Source organism: Colias eurytheme, chromosome 21, assembly GCF_061535395.1.
Source record: "Colias eurytheme isolate Ceu_HAF_F1 chromosome 21, ilColEury1 Martin Lab GWU primary, whole genome shotgun sequence".
Lineage (NCBI taxonomy): Eukaryota > Metazoa > Arthropoda > Insecta > Lepidoptera > Pieridae > Colias > Colias eurytheme.
The window spans coordinates 2,051,635-2,075,232 of record NC_143000.1 but is presented as its reverse complement, the minus strand read 5'-3'; the positions used below and the strand labels follow the sequence as shown (position 1 = coordinate 2,075,232).

Genomic DNA, 23,598 nt, shown 5'->3' with positions numbered 1-23,598 from the left:
TTTAATGGATTCCAAAAATACGCCATAACGCAAACACGTCAACATTATCAGAAATAAAATAGATTTTTTTTCTATATTAAAAAAAACTTATGCTAATATATCCAAATCTATTCATTTTTTATTATAGCTTATTTGACTTGCTGATTATTAAATAAAATAAATAACATATGAAAAATAAATATGGGCTAAAAAAATAATTTGATGTAACTAACCCGCCAACCTAAAATCGAATTTCAGATGATTGGATCCAAATAATTATCTTAAAGTAAAACTATAAAGCGATATTTAAGAATGAAAATACTCCCGTACAAGCACTATAGTCTAGCCAGCTAACCAGCTAAATAACAAGCCAACACAAAATGATATTTAAAATTCACAATACCTTCAAAATTTATTTTTTATTTCTTAAAATACAAGAACAAAACCACGACAATGCAAAAGTTAAAGAAAAATCTAACTAGTAGACTTTTTACAGTTTGGCATTCAATAGTACTTACAATATAAAATCCAATTAGATCTTACAGTAATAAAGATATTGAAAATTAAAGCAATTAAACAAATATTATTCATGCAAAACTAATGCACTTAAAGAAAAAACAAAAACTAAAACATGCTCAGCAAAGCCACCTAGATTTATAAGAACTGTTTTAAAATTAATTTTCTTTCAATTTAAATACTAGTAACCCTTTTTAGTTTATGCGGGTTGCCAGGAGAAAAAAAAAGCAATCAAATTTAATTTATATACAAATATTAATTAATAATTAATAATATTGCTAGTTAATTTGTTCTTTACTAAATGATAATGCAAATACAAAAGTAATCGAAACAATATATTTTTTTAAATGTTGCATGAATTAAATTAATTTTATTTTAAAAAGTACATTAAGTAGATACGGATTAAATCTTTTTAAACCTTTCTCATAACCTTTTCCGCATTTCATTTTAGATAACCACCTACGGTATAAAAAATACAATATTTTAGACTAAAATTTAGAAGCTTTTGTTAAATGGTAAATTTACCAAACCTATTCATGGCAAAATACAAGGTTTCAAATCCCACCAAATGTTCAAACTTTTTTCTAATCTTTAAAATTTCTTGAACTTTTATATTTTAATGTCATAAATAAATCACTAAATAGTATAAAACAAAGTCGCTTTCTCTGTTCCTTTGTATACTTAAATCTTGAAAACTACGCAACGGATTTTGATGCGGTTTTTTTTAATAGAGTGATTCAAGAGGAAGGTTTTAGTATATAATTTATTAGGTTTTAGACAAAGCGGGCGAAGCCACGGGCGGTAAGCTAGTTTATTATAAAGAATATAAATTACGAAAAACTCAGACAAAAATCATGCTCATGAAAATAAGCCTATTCAGTGCTTTATATAAAGTAAAAAAAAAAACACTTACATTCTCCAAGGAATTGTAACTCCTATCCCAACTGCTAAACGGTGTTCCTCCATAAAAATAACCGGGGTATCTGTCACACATTTGAAAAACTTTAAGACCCTCGCTTACAATAATATAGCCTTCCTTATAAACTCTTATAATTCATTATTAACAGCGTGTAACAATTCTTATTGTACTTCTTCACTTATATATTTTCTTATATTATCTGAAAAGAAATGAATAAAACTCACCAATTGTTAAAGAATAATCAGAAGCAAAGATTAAAAAATAATAAATTAAAAGATTGTTGTGTTTCATTCTCAATATACTAATAAAAAATAAAACATGTAACGATCTCAAACATAAAATATATATTGATTCCGGTAATTGGGAATCCCTACAACGAAGCTCGCTACATTAATACCACATCTCGTTAGAAGATCTAGAGCAAATCAGGAATTCTCAGAATGATAACATATATTTATTTTTAATCAAAATTTATAGAAATAAACAAGAAATGATAATTAAAACGAAATATGTAAGTAGATATTTACGATATTTAAGATATTTACTCAATCGGTATATCAATGTTTTTATAGCTAAAACATAAATAAAGCCTTAGTAATATTTTTGTTTAAAAAATAACATTTACCTTTATATTAATAATAACAACAATACTGAAATAATTTCAGAACTTATTAATTAACCCACAAAATAGAAAAATTAACGAATCGAATCACAGGACACAGATTTGCCAATTGCCATAAACCATAACGTCAAATCGCTCCACGATCATAATGTGATTTTTTTACTGAAAAAGACCGTTGGATACGAGGTATTTCAGATGAAGTTGAAATTTTTTTACTGACCGTAAAAAATAAGCGTTAAAATTTGAATGTTGTATCTTTTTCATTTTATTCTTTCGATATATTTTTATAATTTGGCTAGCTTCAATTTAAATCAGCAGAAAACAGTTAATTCAGCGTGATGAAATTTATTATAAATGTTAACGGAAATGTATGTAATCCGTCATTGTATAAAACTTCCTAGGAAATGTATGTAATTCCTAAAATCGCACGGAAATGTGTGAAATAAATTATTATATATACATTGCCTAGGAAATCTATACACTTCCTAAATAGCAATCGGAAATGAAAAACATCTAAGATATTGGAAGATATACGCGGGATGAGTCACGAGGGGTGTGTATCATTGTATGTCGCAGTCGGATTGTATAATCCACCGTATTACAAACGGCCGGCATTTTGTAATATGCCGAAAATTCTTAATCAGAAATTTTTGGTTTGGATAAGGGGGTGGGTTAGGTTAGGTTCGTGTTTTTTAAAACTACACAGAAATAGGAGCCCCACGAAGTGAACTTTTTGTAGAATTTTGGAAAAAGACGAATTTCGGCATATTACAAAATGCCGGTCGTTTGTAATACGGCGGATTATACAATCCGACTGCGACATGTACACGGGGACAGTGGGACGAAGGGACTGATTAGTTTACCAAATGAAAATTTGATTTGATTGAATATAAGTTTATTTAAGAAATGTTATTTAGTAAGATAATATGAACATATTGGGGGCAAGTATCTCGCCTCGCGGCGGTGTTGTGAACAACTCCGGCTGAGTGGCCAGACGGCCGGAGCCTAGGGCGACTGAGTGAGGAACCTACGGACTATCCGAGCGTTGTCCAGCAGGACTGCCCGCTGTATCCCCACTGTCATGGGCTTCACCGGGAAATCCAACCTCCTTAAATATTGTTTTAAGGAGGTAGGAACCAGCCCATTAGTGGACACAACTATGGGGATTATCTCGGCAGAGACACCGCCCCACATCTCGACAACCTCATGCGCCAGATCCAGATATTTGAGCCGTTTATCTGAATCGGCCTTAACAAGATTGTCGTCATGTGGGATAGTGATGTCTACCAAGAAAATCCTGGAAGTTCTATCAGGTTCTATCAGGTCTATTCGCTAGAATAGTCCTGTCTGTGATGATGGGCCGATCCCAGTACAATTTGGCATGGTTATTTTCCAGGACCGGCTCCGGCGCGTACTTATAATAAGGCACTTTTCCGTCAAGAAGGCCATACTTTAGAGTGAGCTCTTGGTGGATAATCCTAGCTGCTAGGTTGTGCCTGTGCAAATACTCAGTATTGGCAAGCATGGAACAACCGGAAGTAACATGTCGGAGAGTTTTTCCAGACGACATAAGTCCTGGGTCCCGTCCTTTATGATGTACTTCCGATAATTTGAACATATTATTATTATTCTACGGTAAGACTGTTACCGGATTGTCTCAATTAGTGCTATAATAAAAGCTTTTTTTTTTTTTATTATTTGACAACTATCAATTGGTTGTCAAATTATTTGTCTTCTTTGCAATTGATGAATAATTTTGAGGATTTTGTCTAAAAAAAACCTTCGAAAATGTCGTAAAAGCCGCTGCGATCACAAGCAAGAGGTGTTGTTTATAATGTGTATAGAAAAACATTAGATGAAGAAGGGTCAAACACATAGCAATTTTCAATTTTGAATATTTTATTGGTAAATTGGACTTACCCGTTTTGATACTTTAAATTAAAAATATTATAAGTAGGTAAAATATTATAATGATATTGTTTGTAATACAATATAATTTTATGAAAACTTATTACAGGAGTTTCCAATACGGCTAGGTATTCGTCAAGTCCAAGCTGTCCAAGTCAATTTTATAATATGTGTATCTGTTAATACTAACGAAAATAAACATAGTTTTATTGTATTTTATAAAAAATTATAAGCAATCTAGTTTTGATCTGCATTATCATTACATCCATATTTTCACATGGCATAATGATAATGAATATACAAATATAGGTATGTGTAAATGATAATATGTATTACCTATATAAAAGTAATAATATATATACAATAGGCATGACGAAAGATTTTGAAATCCTCTTCCATTTTTTTTTTTTTTTTTTTTTTATGGTAGAAGAAGGCAAACGAGCCGACGCCTTGCCTGATGGTAAGCTAAGTGCGCCGCCCATAGACTACCGTAACTGGGTTACGGGTGTTGCCTACTGGTAGAGGGAGAGGGACAGGATATTTAGTAAAACGAAAAAATAATATGTATTAAGGAAATGGCTTCAGTGGATCAGGGAGTGGCTTAATTTATTGGCCCTTCAGGTAGTCATAGGCTCTCTTTTTGAAAGCCTTCATATTGAAGCTGTTCGGGAATACAGACTTTGGCAGTTTGTTCCAAAGTACAGCAGTACGCGGAAGAAAGTTGCGCATAAAGCGCACAGTTGTGCTTCGCCAACCGTCCAGGTGGTGTGGATGGAAGAGGTTCTTGTGACGGGATGTGCGGTGGTGAAACTGTGCTGCAGGGATGAGGTCAAATAGTTCTTTAGAACACTCCCCATAATAAAATCGGTAGAATATGCAAAGAGACCCTAAGTCCCTTCTTAATGACAGAGGGTCAAGCTTATCGGTAATCCTGGGATCGGCGATAATTCGAGCTGCCCGACGTTGAATGCGGTCAAGTGGAAGAAGTTGGCACTGCGGGGCGCCAGCCCATAGATGAGAACAGTACTCCAAGTGAGGACGTACCTGCGCCTTATACAATAATAGGAGGTGACTTGGCTCAAAGTACTTTCTCGATCTATTGAGGACGCCCAACTTTTTGGAGGCCAGTTTTGCTTTTTCTTCCAAATGACCACGGAATTGCACGTCACTCGAAATATCGACGCCAAGAATTCCGATGGACGGCGAAATATTAAGGGGAGTATTCTGAAAGCGAGGTGAATGGACAAATGGGGACCGTTTCGCGGAGAACGCGCAAACTTGAGTCTTATTGGGGTTAAATTCGACTAAATTTAGTTTACCCCATTCTGAAACTTTTTCAAGGGAAGTTTCAATTGATGAAACAAGTTTGTTTCGACACTCAAAAACAGTTTCGCTGGAGGATTTTGCCTGGCCGGTATAGCTAGCATCCCCTGTACTGTCGTCTGCATAGCAATGTATGTTGCTAACTTGCAACATATCATTGATATGCAGAAGGAACAGAGTAGGAGATAGCACGCAGCCTTGAGGGACACCAGCATTTATCGGCAGAGGATCGGAGCATGATCCGTCGATAACGACCTTGATGCTCCTCTCCGCGAGAAAGCTGGCAATCCATTCGCACAATCCTCCAGGTAGCCCGTAAGATGGTAGTTTTGAAAGAAGCGCTTTGTGCCAAACCCGATCGAAGGCTTTCGCGACATCCAAACTAACAGCCAACGCCTCTCCCTTACTCTCAACTGCTTCCGCCCATTTGTGTGTTAAATAGGATAGTAAGTCACCAGCTGATCGGCCGCGTCTAAAGCCGTATTGGCGATCATTTAACAGCTGATTTTCTTCTAGATAACACAGAAGCTGGCAGTTAATAATGTTTACCATTATTTTTGAGAGTAAGGAGGTTATGGCGATAGGTCTGTAGTTTGTTGGATCAGTGCGATCGCCTTTTTTAGGGATCGGGTGGACCATGGCAGTCTTCCAACAATTCGGAACCACGCGTTTTGTATATGAGAGTCGAAATAAGCGCGTTAATATTGGTGTCAACTCCGGAGCGCACGTTTTCAAGACAGTAGGGGAAATGCCATCTAGCCCGCTCGACTTTGAGGTGTCCAAGGAGAACAGTGCTTTACGAACGGCACGTTGTGTGAAACGAATCTCAGGCATTGTCGTATTACACCGTGGGATTGAAGGTGGTGAGGTTCCTCTATCGTCCAAGGTCGAGTTTGCTGCAAAGATAGAGCCCAAGAGGTCAGCTTTGTCTTTTGCAAGATGGGCCAGACTGTGATCCCCCCTGCGCATGGTTGGAAAGGACGATTGACTGAAATTATTTTGGATCGCCTTAGCCAGCGACCAAAATGCACGGGTACCAGATGGAAGTCTAGCAAGTCTCTGTCCAAGCCTCTTAATATAATCTGCCTTCGCCAAGGCAATTTCTTTTTTGTAAGCCCGGGAGGCCGAATTATACTTTTTTTTATACGATTTAAGGTTAGGATCAGATAACGCCTGCGCCTGAGCCCAAACTCGAAAGTGTTCCTGCTTTCGGCGGGACGCCCTAGAACAGGCACGATCGAACCAAGGCTTAGTTCTGCCACCAACGGGCACTACTGAAGATGGAATAAAGAGTTCCATACCCTGCAGGACCACGTCGGCAACAGAACTGGCACAGTCGTTAGGATCGTCCGTTGAAAAGCAAATTCGGCTCCATGGGTAGGACGCATAGAAAGTTCGCAGTCCATCCCAATCGGCTGATTTGAAATGCCAAACTCGGCGGCAGGCTGCCTGTCCTTGCCGTTGAACGAGATCGACGGGCACTACACTACGGATCAGGCAGTGATCAGACGATCCAATTGGAGCGTCAACCGATACTTGGTAGTTTTCTGGGTGTGTAGTCAACAGCAAGTCCAGTAGAGAGGGACTGTGGTCGTCTATATCTGGTATTCGTGTAGGTGAAGAGACTAACTGCGTAAGACTATAGGATAAGGCAAAGTTATAGACCGTCCTCCCCGCATGATCGGTAACCAGCGAACCGAGCCAGTCAGAGTGGTGAGCATTGAAGTCACCTAGTACTATAAGCTCACTGGAGGGGTACTGCTGCAGAATTCTATCGGACATATTCTGCACGTGTTCGAAGAGCTTGTCAGTGCCGGTATTTCCGCAGTGAGATCTATAAAGGCAGGCATAAATACGGGTACGATCCCTGAAGTCGATATGCAGCCAGATAATAGATAGATCGTCAGCTTCATGGATGGTGAGACGACGGCAGCAGATATCACTCCTAACATACACGCAAACACCGGCACGTGGCACGAACGAGTGTTCGAGTTTGAAGCCTGGGTAAGTAAGGTAAGCAGTGTCTGAAGGAGGAGAAATCTGAGTCTCTGTTAGAAAAAATAGAGCTGGCTTAGCCGTTTCAAGATGGTGATGGACGGCGTTTAAGTTGCTGTGAAGGCCCCTGATGTTGCAGAAATCCACGGAAAGCGTTTTACGAAAGGATGTTGCACGTTTACTTTTTTTGACCCTTGATGTTGTAGGATGCGGATTTATGCCCGCCCCAGAGTACGACGGGCTGCCCCAGCTTAAACGCTGAGGGAGGGATTCTCCTGCACAGCCTATGCAGGTACCCTCCTGGGGTACACAACCTGATAAAGCCGCTTTCATATTTATTTTGTTTGATTGGATTAGGCAGGATCTAGGATTTGGAGGGGATGTAGGGATAAGGATGGGATAGGAGGGGATTGGAATGTGGGCCTCCGGACCCCTCACTCACCGTACGGAACGCGACAGTAAACTGTCACTATGGCGCCGATATTCTGTGAGGGTGTGGTACCTTCCCCGGTGCGAGCGTGGCCCAATTCGTGCCGAAGCATGCTCGACTCCCACAAAAATTCACGAATTCCATAATGTGTGTATACGTTTACTATACAAGAAAAACCCTATATTTCGGTAATATACTTAAATTTAACGAAGATAAAAGCCATTTTCCAAAAAATATTTATTAACTGTGCCAAAACAGCTCGCAGGTGTCATGGCGTAGGCGTGACGTCACATTTTGGTAAATACGTAATTATTTGTACGCATTGCGAAGAAAATTAAAATAATATTTATTTAATATGTTTTATAGAAACGAATTTCAAAGTTTATAAGTGGTGTGCAGTATTGCAGTGTGAATCCACATAAAAATAATGCTCAAAAATGTGTTAGTAATTATTTTAAGCGAGAAAATAATAAGAAATGATTGTATAAAGTTGGCGCGGAGAACCCCGAACCATGTATTCGTGAATTCGCAATTATATTTATGTTCTGAGTCGATAAATCATACGTGAAACAATAGAAAATAAATAAAAATGCGTATTCTCAACATATTCACAACAACAAAAAACATCTGATTTGAGTTGTTTACTTAAGCATGACGTCACGCGTGTTTTAGTCAAAATGGCCAACTGCAGTATTTCAATGTTTTATTTTATTGATAATCTCATTAATCTTAATGTTTTTAAGATTTCTAAGTCACTATATGTAATTTATCTATTATACATTTTCCCTTAAAAACACTAATACGATCATTTATGGATACTGTCGTCATGCCTATTATACATGTAAGTATGTACCTACATTATATTAAGTGGATATCTCATTATTAAGTACAGTATTGTCCACTTATGTAATGTGACTAATGATATTGAGGACAAAATGAAAAATAAGCAGTATCAAGATCGTTCAGTCCATTTTCCCTAGGGTTGCACACTCAAAATTTTGATTTCCCTAATTGCCATCAGATTCTGGTTTACCTATATATACATTTCCTAATACGATATTGGAATTGTATACAATTCCGAGGAAGATTATACATTTCCTAGGATAATTTTTTAAGCAATATTTTATACATTTCCTAAATGGTATCGGAATTGTACACATTTCCTAGGATTTGTATACATTTCCTTGATTTCATACATTTCCGGTAACATATACACATGAATCCACACGTGGACTAAATTGCTAACTTTTAATTAATTATCCTTTTTTTTAAGCGGTAGACATACCATAGACAATTTAACATTTTTGGCATCCGTCAATACGCGAAATCGGAAATCTCAAGACTCAAAATTCAAATCGCCATTCGTCAATCGTCAGACGCCATCTTGTTATACCAAACACATTCAACGAAAGCTGTGTTTAGGTTAAATATTGCAACTTAATTATGTTATCATTATCGATACAGATTGTGAATTTATGTGTTTAAGAATGTCGTTATTTTAATTAATTGTGCGTGACGTGCTTAATATCGCTATAATTCGTTAGGTGAGTAAAATACATACGGGCGATGAAATGGCGCCTCGGCCCTCGCTATAAGATTTATTGAACAAAACATTATACAATACAACCCGCTGTGTATAACTTGTTAATATCTTAAAATTGAATACCAATACACCGTGTAAATATCTTAATCTGTAGGTAAATCTATTTAACCGTACACTACACCATTTATCAATACTGTAAAAAATTACTTATACAATAGCCGAATGCATGACTGGGTTACGTGTTATTTTACACTTCAGTTACACATCAAAGAATTATTAATTTTTCATTTGCATCGTGCTCATAAGTCATATAAGTTTAAAAAAACTTCACTTTTTATTGGAATATCATAAGGTGCTCAAACCTGTCTAGTTGCTTGAATTTCTCGACTGCGATTCAGACAACAGGATATGTTTTTGAAAAATGGACAGCTTTTTCTCTCTTTTGTAGGTGCTGTCGTGAAAAAGTAATCATGAGTGTGATAATAAGACTGCAGAACCTTCCTTGGTCAGCGAATGCGCTAGACATTAGGAATTATTTCCGTGGGCTTTCTATCCCCGAAGGTGGAGTACACATCGTAGGTGGCGAACTTGGCGATGCGTTCATAGCCTTCAGGTAGCTATACGAAAACTTCATAGACTATATTTATATTTAAAACGTCTGTAATATTTTCGTTGAACATTCACTGAATATATTACAGTGATCTCTGTTACTTAATTATAAGTGTGCATAGTTTTAAGGATGTTTTTATTAAATAAAAGTAATTATTATTTATACTATTAATTTAGAAACAGTTACATATAATGCAAAACAATATTAGAGGACAAATATGCTAATAAATATCAAACCATGGTAAGCTATGAATCAATTACAATTAAACTGAACTTTTTTAAGCCTATTTACAATAAGTTTATAATATATATTATAGGTAGATAGATATAGAAGTAAAATAACAAATTGTAAGTATTTCACAACAAAACTAATTAATAGAGATAAGGATTTTTAAAGAAGTGTCTAAGCATCTAGTTAAATTTATTCTTCTAAGGGCCGATTTTTCAATGCTTGGATAATTTTATCCGTCCAATAAAGTATTACACGATAATATTAAAATGTCACGTAAACTGTCAAATACGGGCAATTAGAATACCTTTTTAAAATGGTAGTTCTATACATTACTAGTGGCTTTGCCCGTGGTACATATTTCGCAATAAAAGGTAGCCTATGTAGTTTCTCGGGTATCAAAATATCTCCATACCAAATTTCATGCAAATTGGTTCAGTAGTTTAGGCGTGATTGAGTAACAGACAGACAGACAGAGTTACTTTCACATTTATAATATTAGTATGGATTCGACGAATAAGTTTTAACCAAGGCTTGAAAAATTAGCCCGTCATAAGCTATAGTATCTAATTTTTAACAAAAATTGAAGTACAGGAATAAGTAGTAGGAGACAAAACATTACAATTAACTATATAAATATGACAGACAACTCATCTTTCTACCAAATGTCTTGTACACACTACATTGTTTGTAGCGTTAACCATCTTGAATTGTTTTACATACTCGTAAAACCTCAATTACAGTCAATTCCTAAAATCTAAAGTTTAAAACAGCATTTCACTCCTGATTAACATATTAGACTATCAAGCTCAAGTATGATGTGGAATATTGTAGCAAAATGGGAACTGGTGCTGTCTAAATACCACTCCAAGTTTTTGAAATCAATGGATATGAGTCACAACACTTATAGCATGAGCTAGCCTTATATTGAGAAATCATCACACAACAATAATTGAACAGTGTTTAAAGATTAATAATTTAATCTTCACACTAAACTTTTTGAAAGATTTTTTTAATAGATTACGAGTGGGATTACCTTACTTCTTCTTTAGTACAGGAAATTATAAATTATTTTGATATTTCACCCAATATGTTATTTATTCTTTGAATTTGTCAATGGTAAGTTGACAATGAGTAAGTTATTATTATGAGCGAGAAGCTTATATCTAATACACTGGAGATTTCAGTATGAACATTAACTTGTAACAAGAAAATATGACGTTGAATGACGCCTGTATGTTTTTTTATCCCTTTCACACCTAGGTGTCATTCAAGGTCATATTTTCTTGTTACAAGTTAATGTTCATACTGAAATCTCCAGTGTATTAGATATAAGCTTCTTGATTATGAGTATCAATTTAAACAAAAATATTCCTCATGTATGTAGTTTCTATGCATAAAGTTTGCTAATACAGTGTGCAATTTCATCTTATTTATATAAAATTTTAAATATTTTAGTTGTTGGGTAGTGTTTAGGTTAATACTCTACTGAATTTCATCACAATTGGTTTTAAAAATACATAGATCAATAGTTGGGTAAGTTGAAACTTATAAAATATAACAATTCTAAATATATCTCTTTAAATATTTTTTATATATGTTTTAAAAGCTTGGGTATGTATGCTGTTGTCATGATGATGAACTATTCAATATTTAACTATGTATGTCTATTTCTTTGGAAGCTAAACCTTCTAAATTGTTCTAGATTATAATAGTACTGCTAGATTTTAAAATTTATTCAATTACCGCTAATGAAAACAAATTGATATGGTCATAACATGATAAGAAAAAATTTATAAAAAGTTGATGATCCTACTGTTTTAAATAATATGGCATAGGACAGTACTTTAACGTGGAGCACCAAGGATTATTCAAATAGATTTTTAAATATTAATAATTCTAAGTCACTATATAATATCTATGTTAAAGAATATAGATTTTATCAACTGAGCAGAGTCATCACCTGATTACCGGCAGACCTGACAAATTTTCTTGGAATTTATCGAAAATTTTACACTAATGATTATTTATTTCGTTATATTTATTTTAGAAGCGCCAAATTAATTGTGAATCTTCAAGATATTATGTATACTCAGTACACCATAATATTACCATACTTGGGTGCTCAGCACTACACTTTCAAGCTTCTAGTAGGCAAATGCAGCATCATTTAATTCTAGAATTGAAATGTAGTAGGCCCCAGTAATTTCCTCGAAACTCAATACTAATAATAATAAATTTTGCTTACATGGTACCAATTATAACATCATTACATAGGATATTTCGATAAACATTTTCTTATTATCCACTCATAGTCATTCTAATTACGATAGAAACAAGTTTTGCTGTAGGTAAATCGGTAGTTCATTGTTGCTACATGCTGTCTTTTTAACCTTAATTCCCAAAAACAATGGATGGTTCTCAATTTGCAGTATATATTTCTAATGCTTAGAAATAGGCTCCTGAATCTTTTCTGCGTCTTGGGCTACTTTCACTTAAAATGTATTCCATTTTAAATCTAATATAAGCTCGGCTATAATACATGTAAACAATTTAAAGATCTGATTTCTGTTTTTTTCCTGTTAGGTGTAACTAGCGGTAATGACATTATTGTAATGAGCAAACATTTTTTTCTAATAGTGTGGTATTGTTATTTTTATTATTGTAATTCTTAAAAATCAGATGTTTTGCGCGAAGTGACAGTAGTACCCACCTCAACGCTTCGCTTATGAGGCGTGCAATACTTGGGAGATTTAACAATTATATAAACATCACTTCTTATGCATACTCATGGTCATGGACTGCGTCGGTGGCGAGGCGTGCTGACTACAAACAAAAATACATAACGCGAAACTAATCAATATAAAATATTTCGGATGGCTGATCTAAGTTGTTAACGACCAACTTTTGATTTTATGACTACTTTTCGAATGACGGTATTTTACAAAAATGAACAATCTTATGCATGGATTTTTTATAAATGAAATATTACAAATAGGTATAGAATCGAGGGTGTCGGGAACGTATTGAGCGGGATTTAAAGGGAAGGTGACATTATGAAATGCTGGTACTGCACTATGCCCTATGGACGCCTTCTACCTCTGGAGGGCGGAGGCGCGCCACGAAAGAAGTCTCGTAGAAGTGGTGCTTTCGGCGCCTAAACTAGTGTTGCCTATTATTTAATTCAAATGATTTTTTCTATCTATTATTTGGCACCTCATTATCATTATGATTATCTAGACACATTTGAGTTTTCGTTTTTTCAGTGCCATCTTTAGTTTCTACCTTCGCCGTGGGACTTCTTTCGTGGTGATTACTCTGGGGGATACAATTTAATTCTTCCTTTTATTCGGACCTTCTTCATTTTATTTTACTAGATTGATTTCGTTATCTGTATTGTCATTTCATACACACTAAAAATCCATCCTGCTACATATTATTAAAAAAAACATATTAAAAAACATAAAAAAAAAAAACATATTATTAGTTAAAAAGTAACAAGCTATTGCTTTTCGTGCAATCTGCTTATGTTTCACGTCAATCAAATTATGGGAACAAGTAAGTAAACATGTTGAAATAGATTTTGCGTTCTATTATCGATATGAGGGTACCACCGGGATGTATACTGTCTGATGTTCATCTTAATTTTTCATATACCATGTAGATCGCGCTGAGGCAAATTTAAAAATACTATATCTATTTTATTGTTATGAATCGAAGCTCGTACAGTAGACCGTAGTACTTGGATGACAAACATAGACTTGGAATGCAGGTATGATATGGGGGATGCGAATGAAAAAAAATCCCTGTTTCGGGATATTTAGGAATGAAGCCAGTCTTCTAGATTTTTGAATAAAATTACCTATTATCCTTCATATAACGAAAAACGTAAGCGGTGAATTAACGAATGAAAATCCTTTATTGCTATAGAAATATAAGCGGTGCAGTTATGATTGCGTAGGTAATTGTACATACCTAATAGGTAGTGTCAATAGGTTAATAAAACTTATTGTGAATAAGGAAACATCTTAGGCGGTCTTCACATTCGGACTTAGCAGCGCGGTAGAATAAAAGAACTGCTGTGCTGCAGTTTTGAAGTGTGACGCACTTCATTTCAAAAATGGATTCCGACGGGTAAATATTAACCACAAAACAGGAATAAACAAAGCAATTTTATATGTATTTTCGTGACTTTTATGATGTGACACACCACTTTGAGTAAGGAAGACAAACAAGGTGACTGGAATAGCTGGGTTAGGGATGTAACGATACCGATACCGATACCGATATATCGGCCGATATATCGGCAAGCCGATATATCGGTATCGCCGATAATAAATCAACCGATACCGATATTTTTTTATTAAATTCTTTCTTTTCTTTTATGTTTTTGCATTGTATTCATTCATATTGTTTTATTTCTGTTTCTGTAATAGTGTTAAGGAAGAGCGGAACCTCCTGACACAAGCATTTTATTTGCTTACTAGGAGTGTTCCAATCACAAATTTGTTTATGTAAAGGAAAGAAATAAATAATTTTGAATTTTTAAGCTATTGCATAGCTTCTATCGCGGGCCTTGAGCGCGGGGACCGAATCCAGAAATTCCGTAACGAAAAACCTCACGCTGCCCACTCCGACGGGCGCGGAGGTGTGGCTTGAAGGCATAGCATGTAATAGCCGCTAAAACCATTAATTTAGATAGTGTTTAAATCCTTAATACTTAAACCTAAAAGCTTTTGATCCTTTTCCTTTCCATTGGTTGACCTAGAGGATGTTATTCCCGAGAGCAAAGCCTCAGACAGCAGCAAATTTTTAACATTAGTAAGATTAAAATTTAGTACAACTATATAGAATCATAGTACAAAAGCATGCAAAAGCCCTTAAACGCTGATTATAAAGTTTTTGAAATTTAAATTAAAACGAAAGTCATAGCTTAAAAGTAGTTATAGTAGCTTAACGACGTTTTAGGTAAGCATTTTATTACTAAATAAAAAAAAAATCACAAAATGAAAATAAAAATACTAAATTACTTAGCTAAAAAGTCGCTATGGTATGTGAACGGCCGTCTTGTCCAGTAAATAGTTAAAATTTTCAGATTATATGCTGAACTAAACGAGAAAAAGTGAATTTAAAAATAAATTATAACAGTTTCTGGGTAAAAACTAATATTTATTTATAATTTAATTAAATGTCGATCGATGTATCTCAAAATAATTATTGTAAGTGTCATAATTTTTAAGAAATAACGATTTCCGTGTTTTTTGCCATTTACTCGAAACTCACTTCGTGGGCTTAACGGCTTTCTAGTTAAAGGACGGCAGAATAGTAAACTTTTATTAGGTACTGATTGTATGTGTATTACTTAAAGTTTAACTGACTTCGTAAAACAATAATACCTACTAAAATAAATGGTTTTGTTGTTTTTTGATTTGGCATTTTTATTTAAAAGAATACGATTAACAGTTGTCTCTGTTAAATGTTGGTAACTTTTTATGCATAATTCACTATTTATTTTTCTACCAAGCCATCGATATCGGTATCGGTATCGGTATCGCCGATACATTACTACAAATATCGGTATCGGTATCGTATCGGCAAAATCATGTATCGTTACATCCCTAAGCTGGGTCAATCAATTTTTAAAGGTCCCGATCTAAATTTTCTCGTATTTTTTTTTTTAACTTAATTTTCAGCATTTTACTATTTAGTTTAGAAGATAATTCTTCGTAGATTAAGATTATATAGGCAGCAGTGATGTTGATTACATACATTTGTGGATTTAACTTCACGAACCGATCTATTCACGGGAAATAATGTCCTTTGGACAACTTACACAATAGTACTTTTTTAAATGTTAAATTCCCTTCAGAATTAAAATATATTCTTCTAATATTAAATAATTAATAATATTTTGATATTTGTTCTATTTACACCCAAAATACGAAATATTTTTATTAAAATTGAAACGAATGATGTCTTTTGAACAACCAAACAATGTTTCATATATAAAAAAGTTTCAGTAAAGCGGAAATAGTGATATTTTTTACAAAAAAACTATTAAGGCGAGCTTGTTACGTATCGTATTATTGATTTTACTTAATTAAAATGAACTGATTCTCGATATAACTGAATGAATGAAGTATAATGTGATTTTCATATGGGGACATCTTAGTCGTCTTGATTTTTGAAATGTTAAAATTACAATTAAACTAGACATAAAATTGCGTAATAAAAATGTGTTCCCGAAACAGCCGAGTAATAAACAAAACATGAACTATTTAACTGTTAAAGTATAAGTTTTATATAAATATTGTCCTAGGGACAACCAAATTGTCCATGGTGCAACCACTTTGGTTGGCCAAGTGACTGGTTGTCTGCGGGATATTTTTTAAATTTTGACCCGCCAAGCAAATACTATTGTTATTTTATATATTAATCTCAGCTCACACTAAATTATAGACGAAAGCGCATCTCGTGTAGTATAATTGATAACAATGCATCAAGTACTTATGTTTTAATCACAGTTGTCTGACGGACTGACAATAAAGCCACCCCACACTCACCAACGTTGCTCGGACGACTGTTGCCGTGATTTTATACAAATCAAAATGGCGTTTAAGCCCGACAGTTAATTATTGTGTTTAGCTTGTTGTTTAGGAATCTACCGCGCCATCTGTGTTTTGTTTTCATAACTAAATTACGGTTGTCTGTGAGACCTGTGCCATGTAGATGATTTATGGGGACAAAAGTAAAATGCCTGAAAATCGTATTATATCCAATAAAAAAAAAATTATTTGTATGTTTTTATGTCAATAATCATTAACTGAAACAAGAAGTGTATTTAGTATTTATGGTCGTGATAGTATGTGTTCGTGATGCGAAGTTTGTTAATGCATTGTAGCTTGGGGACAAATGTGATAGTACTGGAAAATTGCATTTAGTCTCTGGACAACCATGAAACTACGCACAAATTAATAAAACAATTAAAATTTTGTTTACAATAATGTTAGAAAATATTAAAAAGAATATAATTAAAACCAATTTAACTCTTTATGATTTCATGTTTATTAATTATCGTTCAGGGACATGATGCGTGTACCGTCGGACCATTAAAAGTTGATCGACCCAGCTACATAATATGGAGGTATAACTATCAGAAACTGTAACTTGTAAGTAACAAGTAAGAAGCAATGAGAGCCCTTAAAACGCACGAAGATAAAGTACAATAACAAAAAAATATATCTATATAGCGATACCAGTGTATAAATACCTACGGAATTGTAGCGACGACCAGCCAAACTTATTATTTTAGTAGCTCGCGCTATCTTTATTCGGAATGCACAATAATTAACCGTAAAGCTACGTCTACATTTTGGTACTTATAAATGAATCAAGTATTTTTGAAAGCCTACCATAAGAAGGTTCTTGTAAATTAAGGCTAATAAACACAATATAAGAAGTTCTTGCAGAATTTATATTTTTGGTTTTTATGGCATTCAAATGCTTTATAAATATAAATTTATAAAGAATAGAAAAAATTCGATCACGAGGCGGGACTCGAACCCGCATCCTTCGCGCCATTCCGGGGCGGATGCCTCACCAACTCAGCCACTCGTGACCCGCCCGTCGTTTTTTTTCTATTCTTTATAAATTTATATTTATAAAGCATTTGAATGCCATAAAAACCAAAAATATAAATTCAACAAAAAAGGTCGTGTTCCATCGTTACAATATTGTATTCACTGAAAAGTGCTTCATATTGGTTGAAATGGTTGTTAATCATCTCAATAGATGGCGCGCGGTGTGTCCCTTCAGACACATAAAACTGAAAGAATAGAATAAATTCGATCATTCGGGCGGGTCACGAGTGGCTGAGTTGGTGAGGCATCCGCCCCGGAATGGCGCGAAGGATGCGGGTTCGAGTCCCGCCTCGTGATCGAATTTTTTCTATTCTTTATAAATTTATAAGTTCTTGCAGAACTAAAATAATTAACAAATTAATTTCATTAACACGTACTCGCGAGTGCAAGTGGTTATTATATTTTACTCTTGTAATGCATCTCTTTGCAAACCTTTAGGCAATACATTGTTATGAAAATATTGTTACTAACTGTTCAGTTTGTCAAGATAGGTAGTAGTAGTCTTAAGATTTTTGGCTTTTGCACTACCTATGTATATGATTTTAATGTCAGAATATTATCTGCTTCGTAAACAAGAATGTTTCGTTCTTGTCTCGACACGATACATCAAGGGGATAATAGAATATATGGAGGGTAAAAAATTATAATAAATAGTACCTACATAGTTATAAATAAATAGAGAATAATAAGTAGAATGAAGGAAGTAATATAGGAAGGTAGTTTGGCAATAAACGGTCAATTCAAATGAAACCGAATTTGTTTATTTAACATGTTTTTATTACAATTTGGACAATAATAATTACACACACTATTCCGAATTTCGATGTTAATGCAAATGTGGTGACATCTAAAATTACAGCTAGACATATTCTTCTAGTCTTAGAGCAGGCTCCAAGGAGATGTTCGTTTGCAAAAATAGCGGACCTAAATCTGACTTCTGATATATATTGTATAGATCCCAGACATCCTATAGACAGATGTTGCCAACCAGTTTTGTGGTCCCCATCCCCCCACCCCGGTAATTAAATATGGCATACAAAGAAAAAAATTTCCAAAACATGCCGTGTGGGGTATCAAATGAAAGAGCTTATTGAGTAGATCACGAATATACAGGATGTACCAAAAAGTAGTGATGAACGGAAGCTGAGAGGTAGAGGACCTAGAGGGCTATCCGAATAACCCCCATGTATGTTATGCGATTTTTCGTATTTTCGGAGTTATGACGTTTTTTTCAATTTTTCACCTATCGCCGAGTACGATGATATTTTCACTCATGCTGACGTCAATGATTGCGGAAGATGCTTGATTTTTTTTTGTGTGCTAAGCTGAAAGATAGGCCAATTCAGTATGGTAACATTTACTATCGTTAGATCTTTGAATGGAATAAAAAAAAGAATTAAATGGCAAGAAAGATAAAATTACCCAGTATGTTCACCACTTCAAGGGCCCGTAAAAAAATAAAATCACATAAAAAAAGTTTTCCGTTTGACTTTTAAAAACTTGCTCTATCTATCAGATAGCTACCCTGAAAATTTCATTTTATTATTCAGAAGGCTTCAATCGAAAAATTTAAATCTAAATGTGGTAAGTGCAAAAATTGAATTAACATGATGATCATTAAAACCAATAAATAGGTGTTTAATTACCAGAAATTTTTAAAATAACCCCGCCGTTGCTCAATGCAAGTGCGACATCACCGTAAAAAGTTGTCTTTTAAATGTCTGAATGCTCTTTTATCATTTTTAATGGTTTCGTCTGCTACTATGAATTTCCGGGTTATTTCGTCCAAATTGTGGCAGTCTCTCGTCTTTGTAGTATCCCCACGGAAAAAAATCAATAGGGTTTATGTCCGGGGACCGTGCAGGCCAGGCTAAAGGGCAAAGATACCCTGAAAGATGGATTGGTCGTTGCAGCCTGCGCATGCGCCGGTGAAGCCTGCCTTAAAGCCTGGCCTCTACGGTCCCTCGACCTAAACCCCATTGATTTGTTTCAATGGGAATACTAAAAAGACCTCGGCTACTTGAGAGAATGCCACAATTTGGACGAAATAACCCGGAAATTCATAGTAGCAGAAGAAACCATTAAAAATGATAAAAGGGCATTCAGACATTTAAAAGACAACTTTTTACGGTGATGTCGCACTTGCATTGAGCAACAGCGGGGTTATTTTAAAAATTTCTGGTAATTAAACACCTATTTATTGGTTTTAATGATCATCATGTTAATTCAATTTTTGCACTTACCACATTTAGATTTAAATTTTTCGATTGAAGCCTTCTGAATAATAAAATGAAATTTTCAGGGTAGCTATCTGATAGATAGAGCAAGTTTTTAAAAGTCAAACGGAAAACTTTTTTTATGTGATTTTATTTTTTTACGGGCCCTTGAAGTGGTGAACATACTAGGTAATTTTATCTTTCTTGCCATTTAATTCTTTTTTTTATTCCATTCAAAGATCTAACGATAGTAAATGTTACCATACTGAATTGGCCTATCTTTCAGCTTAGCACACAAAAAAAATCAAGTATCTTCCGCAATCATTGACGTCAGCATGAGTGAAAATATCATCGTACTCGGCGATAGGTGAAAAATTGAAAAAAACCTCATAACTCCGAAAATACGAAAAATCGCATAACATACATGGGGGTTATTCGGATAGCCCTCTAGGTCCTCTACCTCTCAGCTTCCGTTCATCACTACTTTTTGGTACACCCTGTATAGCATACTATAACATTTCTTACACTTTCTCTAAGATTTATTAGAAAATTTACGAAAATGCTCCATTTTTGAGTTAACTTTAAACCACTATAGATTGAAAACTCATGAATATATTTTTTAAATTATTATTTTAAATAATTAACAATAGTCCATTGTTTACGATTCAATAGTTCGTACAGTGAAATAGTTGCATGGGGGAGTGGGGGGAGCATTCAAAGATGGCGAGTATATTTTCAAGTTTATGCCAGAAATAAAGGCCTAATACAAAAATAGTTATATATTAGTTCGTAAAATAATATAAGTGAGCCTATATACCTTTGCCTTCATAATAAGCAATTTGAAATTACGACCACGAAGAATTGGCCAGTGGTTCTGGGAAATTTTAAAAGCGGTATAGGTTTATATAGCAATGATGTGTAAATTGTAACGATATTCAACGTTTGGAAAATTCTGTCTTGAATTGGTCAGATTTTCATTCTCGAACTTTACACTCGAACACAAAAAATTACTGCCGCCATTAGGAACGATACTTACCCGTTTATGCAAGACAATCCTGTAAAATATCATCTCGTTTTAGCTTTCCCCGTGTTTAGGTAGTTTTGTCGTTAGTCTATTAGGTCTTTCGCACAACATTGTTGATGAAAATGTATAAAATGGTAGGGTACATGAACAATCCAGATTATGACACTAATTCCAGGAATTTGGTGGGAAGAAAAGGATTATCTTAAACCTGAAATGTGCCGAAGATACACCTATCGATACGACTATTGCAAACAGATTTATTTTACAGGAATTCAGCAAACAGTCTCACGTAGACAAAATAATAAGATCAATAAATTGCAGAACTCGCACTTTATATAGAACAAATTATGTACTTACTTATTATGTTGATCCTGCAAATAAAATGTTCAGGACCTACCTATGTTTTTAATGTTAAGAACTTATGATTTTAAAATTCCCGGTAAGGAACAACGTCGATATAGGTGCACTACTATAGGTAGCTGAAACATAAATTACTTCATGAAATTGTGAGATCAGTTTAAAAAAAATTAACACAGAAATATGATTGTTCCTAATGGACTATTTTACTCATGTCTAATATTTTCGACGCCGCGCGCCGTAATCTTTTAGTTTTTCGTAGCCTGCAAACCACTTAGGGTTCCGGTGGATTAAATATCAAATTTAAAAATACACTGTACGTTTCTCAAATCTATGGATTTTTTAAAGTAAAAATTGTTTATGCGCATTCAAATTTCAAGGTGGCTTCGTGGCACGTCACGTCATGGATTTTGGTATCTTTTAATCTTGCTAAAGAAGTTTCATTTCTGGCACGTGTGCTCGGTACACACGCTCTTTTTTGAGATGACAACGTTTTATAATTTAGAGCCGGCTGCACGCACGAAAAAACATGCGGCGTTACCTCGCTCTGAGGCGTTCCATGTAAGGCTTGAAGTGCAAGCGAGAGCGCGGAGCGAGCGACAAAGAAGCACAATCGGACGTTGTCACGTTCAACTATCGTCAGTAAACCGACTTTACAGACCAATTTTTTTTCTCATAATATCGTTCTCATAAACCAAAGTCTCTCTACATAGTGGCTACTTGGGCATAGGCATACCGCATAAGCTTACTATATTGTAACTGCAAGTCTGTTTCTAGCGAGCGAGGTTTCTAATATGAATGACAAGCTAGCATGATGATTAGCTTATTCTTAAGGGTAAGGCATAGATAGGTACCTATGTTTTACGTTTTGCGCGTTATATAATGGACTGTTTTTCTGTACAATTCCTGACATGAACGACGAACGTACTTATTCGATCGTATTAACCAATATGCAGGCCGCAAGGAGATAATGTCTCCTTTTTATGTTACCTATAGGAAAATATTTTTTAGAGATCTATCTTCCATCCGGTAGTAGATTTCGAAGGTACTTCTTGCAGTCTTCTTAGAATCACGCAACCACGCCCGAATGATGCACGTTTTATTTATTTACTTTCATGTAAAGGGAATATTGCCACTGAAGAACCTGTAGGTACAGTGTACGTGCCTTTACATAATCTGTCTTAATTTTGTTTTTCAACATTTGCACTAATTTTACTTAATGTTTGACAAAGTGTTATTTTCATGTTGGAAATTAAATAGTGTATCCGAATCTGATCTTAGAATGTTCAGCTGCTAAAACCTATGGAATTCTAATAGATATGCCTTTAAATAAGTTCTGTTATCCTGTATCCAAGCTCTTTAATCATTTAGTAAATCGCTATCTTCTAAACCTGAATCTGTGTCAATGCTTGATTATTCATCAGACTCATCGAAGGTAAGATCTTCCATAAATTTATTTATTCCAGCTTCCATATATAAGTATCTGTCTCATAAAACTTTATCTTCAAGGTAGCCTCTATCTATTTCCATTCCTTCTGCAAATCTTTTGCAGTGTTAGGGCAACAATGCTTTTTCTGTTATTTTTTTAACGTTATCTATTTTTATACATACTTAGTTACTTAATTCTTAGTTGAAATTTTCTCGTTTACTTTCTTCGATAAGTGATTTTTAATTTCGATTGTGCAGAGTTAAAAATCACCTAGATGAAATTTATCTTCAGTGTGAAAATAGAACCATTTTGCCAACGTTTTACCTTTTAACCGAACATAATGGACCCAGAACTAATACAAAAGTCTGTACCAACCTTCACTGAGACCGACCAAAACAGATTGCACATAACCTATAAACGATATGATCCTAAATAATATGATTATATATTATTTAGGATTAGGATATCCTAATCCTAAATAATAGGTATATAATACGAACCTAAATTATATGATCATGAACACAGTTATTAAATTATTGTAGTTAACACATTTCCGAAAAATGAAAATGTTGTAGGTATTAGCATGCCGAATATCTAAGAAAATTGTTCGAATTTTATCACACGATGGACTTACCATGTCCTGATCTTCATTCATAACTGCGAGAGTACGACGCAACGTATGCCACGGCGGTGATACAAAGAGATGTTTTTAATTCTACTATTATTAGAACAACATAATAATTCTAAGTTTTCTGTCGGTGTATTAGGTCCACTTTCTTAAAATGTAGATACCTCTTCTTGTGAATGCGGATCTGCAGAGTGGTAGATAACAATACAACTGCGCATTTAAATTTCGTTT

At 34.6% G+C, this 23,598-nt stretch overlaps 3 protein-coding genes across 5 annotated transcripts in view; 1 reads left to right on the top strand and 2 right to left on the bottom strand.

The window, feature by feature from the left end:
* The window catches only part of LOC149898938 (sex-lethal homolog), a 35,342-nt gene extending 25,903 nt beyond the window's left edge, over positions 1 to 9,439 (bottom strand). For 2 of the 3 annotated variants that reach the window (XM_090114231.1, XM_090114229.1), the window contains exons 1-2: positions 2,040 to 2,174; positions 1,409 to 1,613 (exon numbers count right to left, since the gene is read on the bottom strand). In XM_090114231.1, coding sequence (XP_089970357.1) covers positions 1,409 to 1,489 — 81 coding nt within the window. In that variant the 5' untranslated portion in view covers positions 1,490 to 1,613; positions 2,040 to 2,174. Of the gene's footprint in view, positions 1 to 1,408; positions 1,614 to 2,039; positions 2,175 to 9,253 lie in introns of those variants that run through there. The other variant, XM_090114230.1, reaches the window with a different exon arrangement.
* Positions 3,042 to 3,654, bottom strand: LOC149898939 (uncharacterized). Its single transcript, XM_090114608.1, has 2 exons — positions 3,488 to 3,654; positions 3,042 to 3,333 (listed from the first exon to the last, which is right to left on the bottom strand). Exons 1-2 carry the CDS (start codon positions 3,652 to 3,654, stop codon positions 3,042 to 3,044), a joined length of 459 nt encoding a protein of 152 aa, XP_089970734.1.
* LOC149898936 (uncharacterized) overlaps positions 9,040 to 23,598 on the top strand; it is a 35,626-nt gene continuing 21,067 nt past the window's right edge. The window contains exons 1-2 of the mRNA XM_090114228.1: positions 9,040 to 9,236; positions 9,684 to 9,848. Of these exons, the coding sequence (XP_089970354.1) occupies positions 9,706 to 9,848 (143 nt within the window). The 5' untranslated portion in view covers positions 9,040 to 9,236; positions 9,684 to 9,705. The remainder of the gene's footprint in view (positions 9,237 to 9,683; positions 9,849 to 23,598) is intronic.

Excerpts from the sequence above, each read along its gene's own strand:
- LOC149898939 (XM_090114608.1), bottom strand. The coding sequence starts at position 3,654 with ATGTTCAAATTATCGGAAGTACATCATAAAGGACGGGACCCAGGACTT. Across the intron at positions 3,334-3,487 it reads CACCAAGAGCTCACTCTAAA|GATTTTCTTGGTAGACATCA; the intron begins GTATGGCCTTCT and ends TAGAACTTCCAG.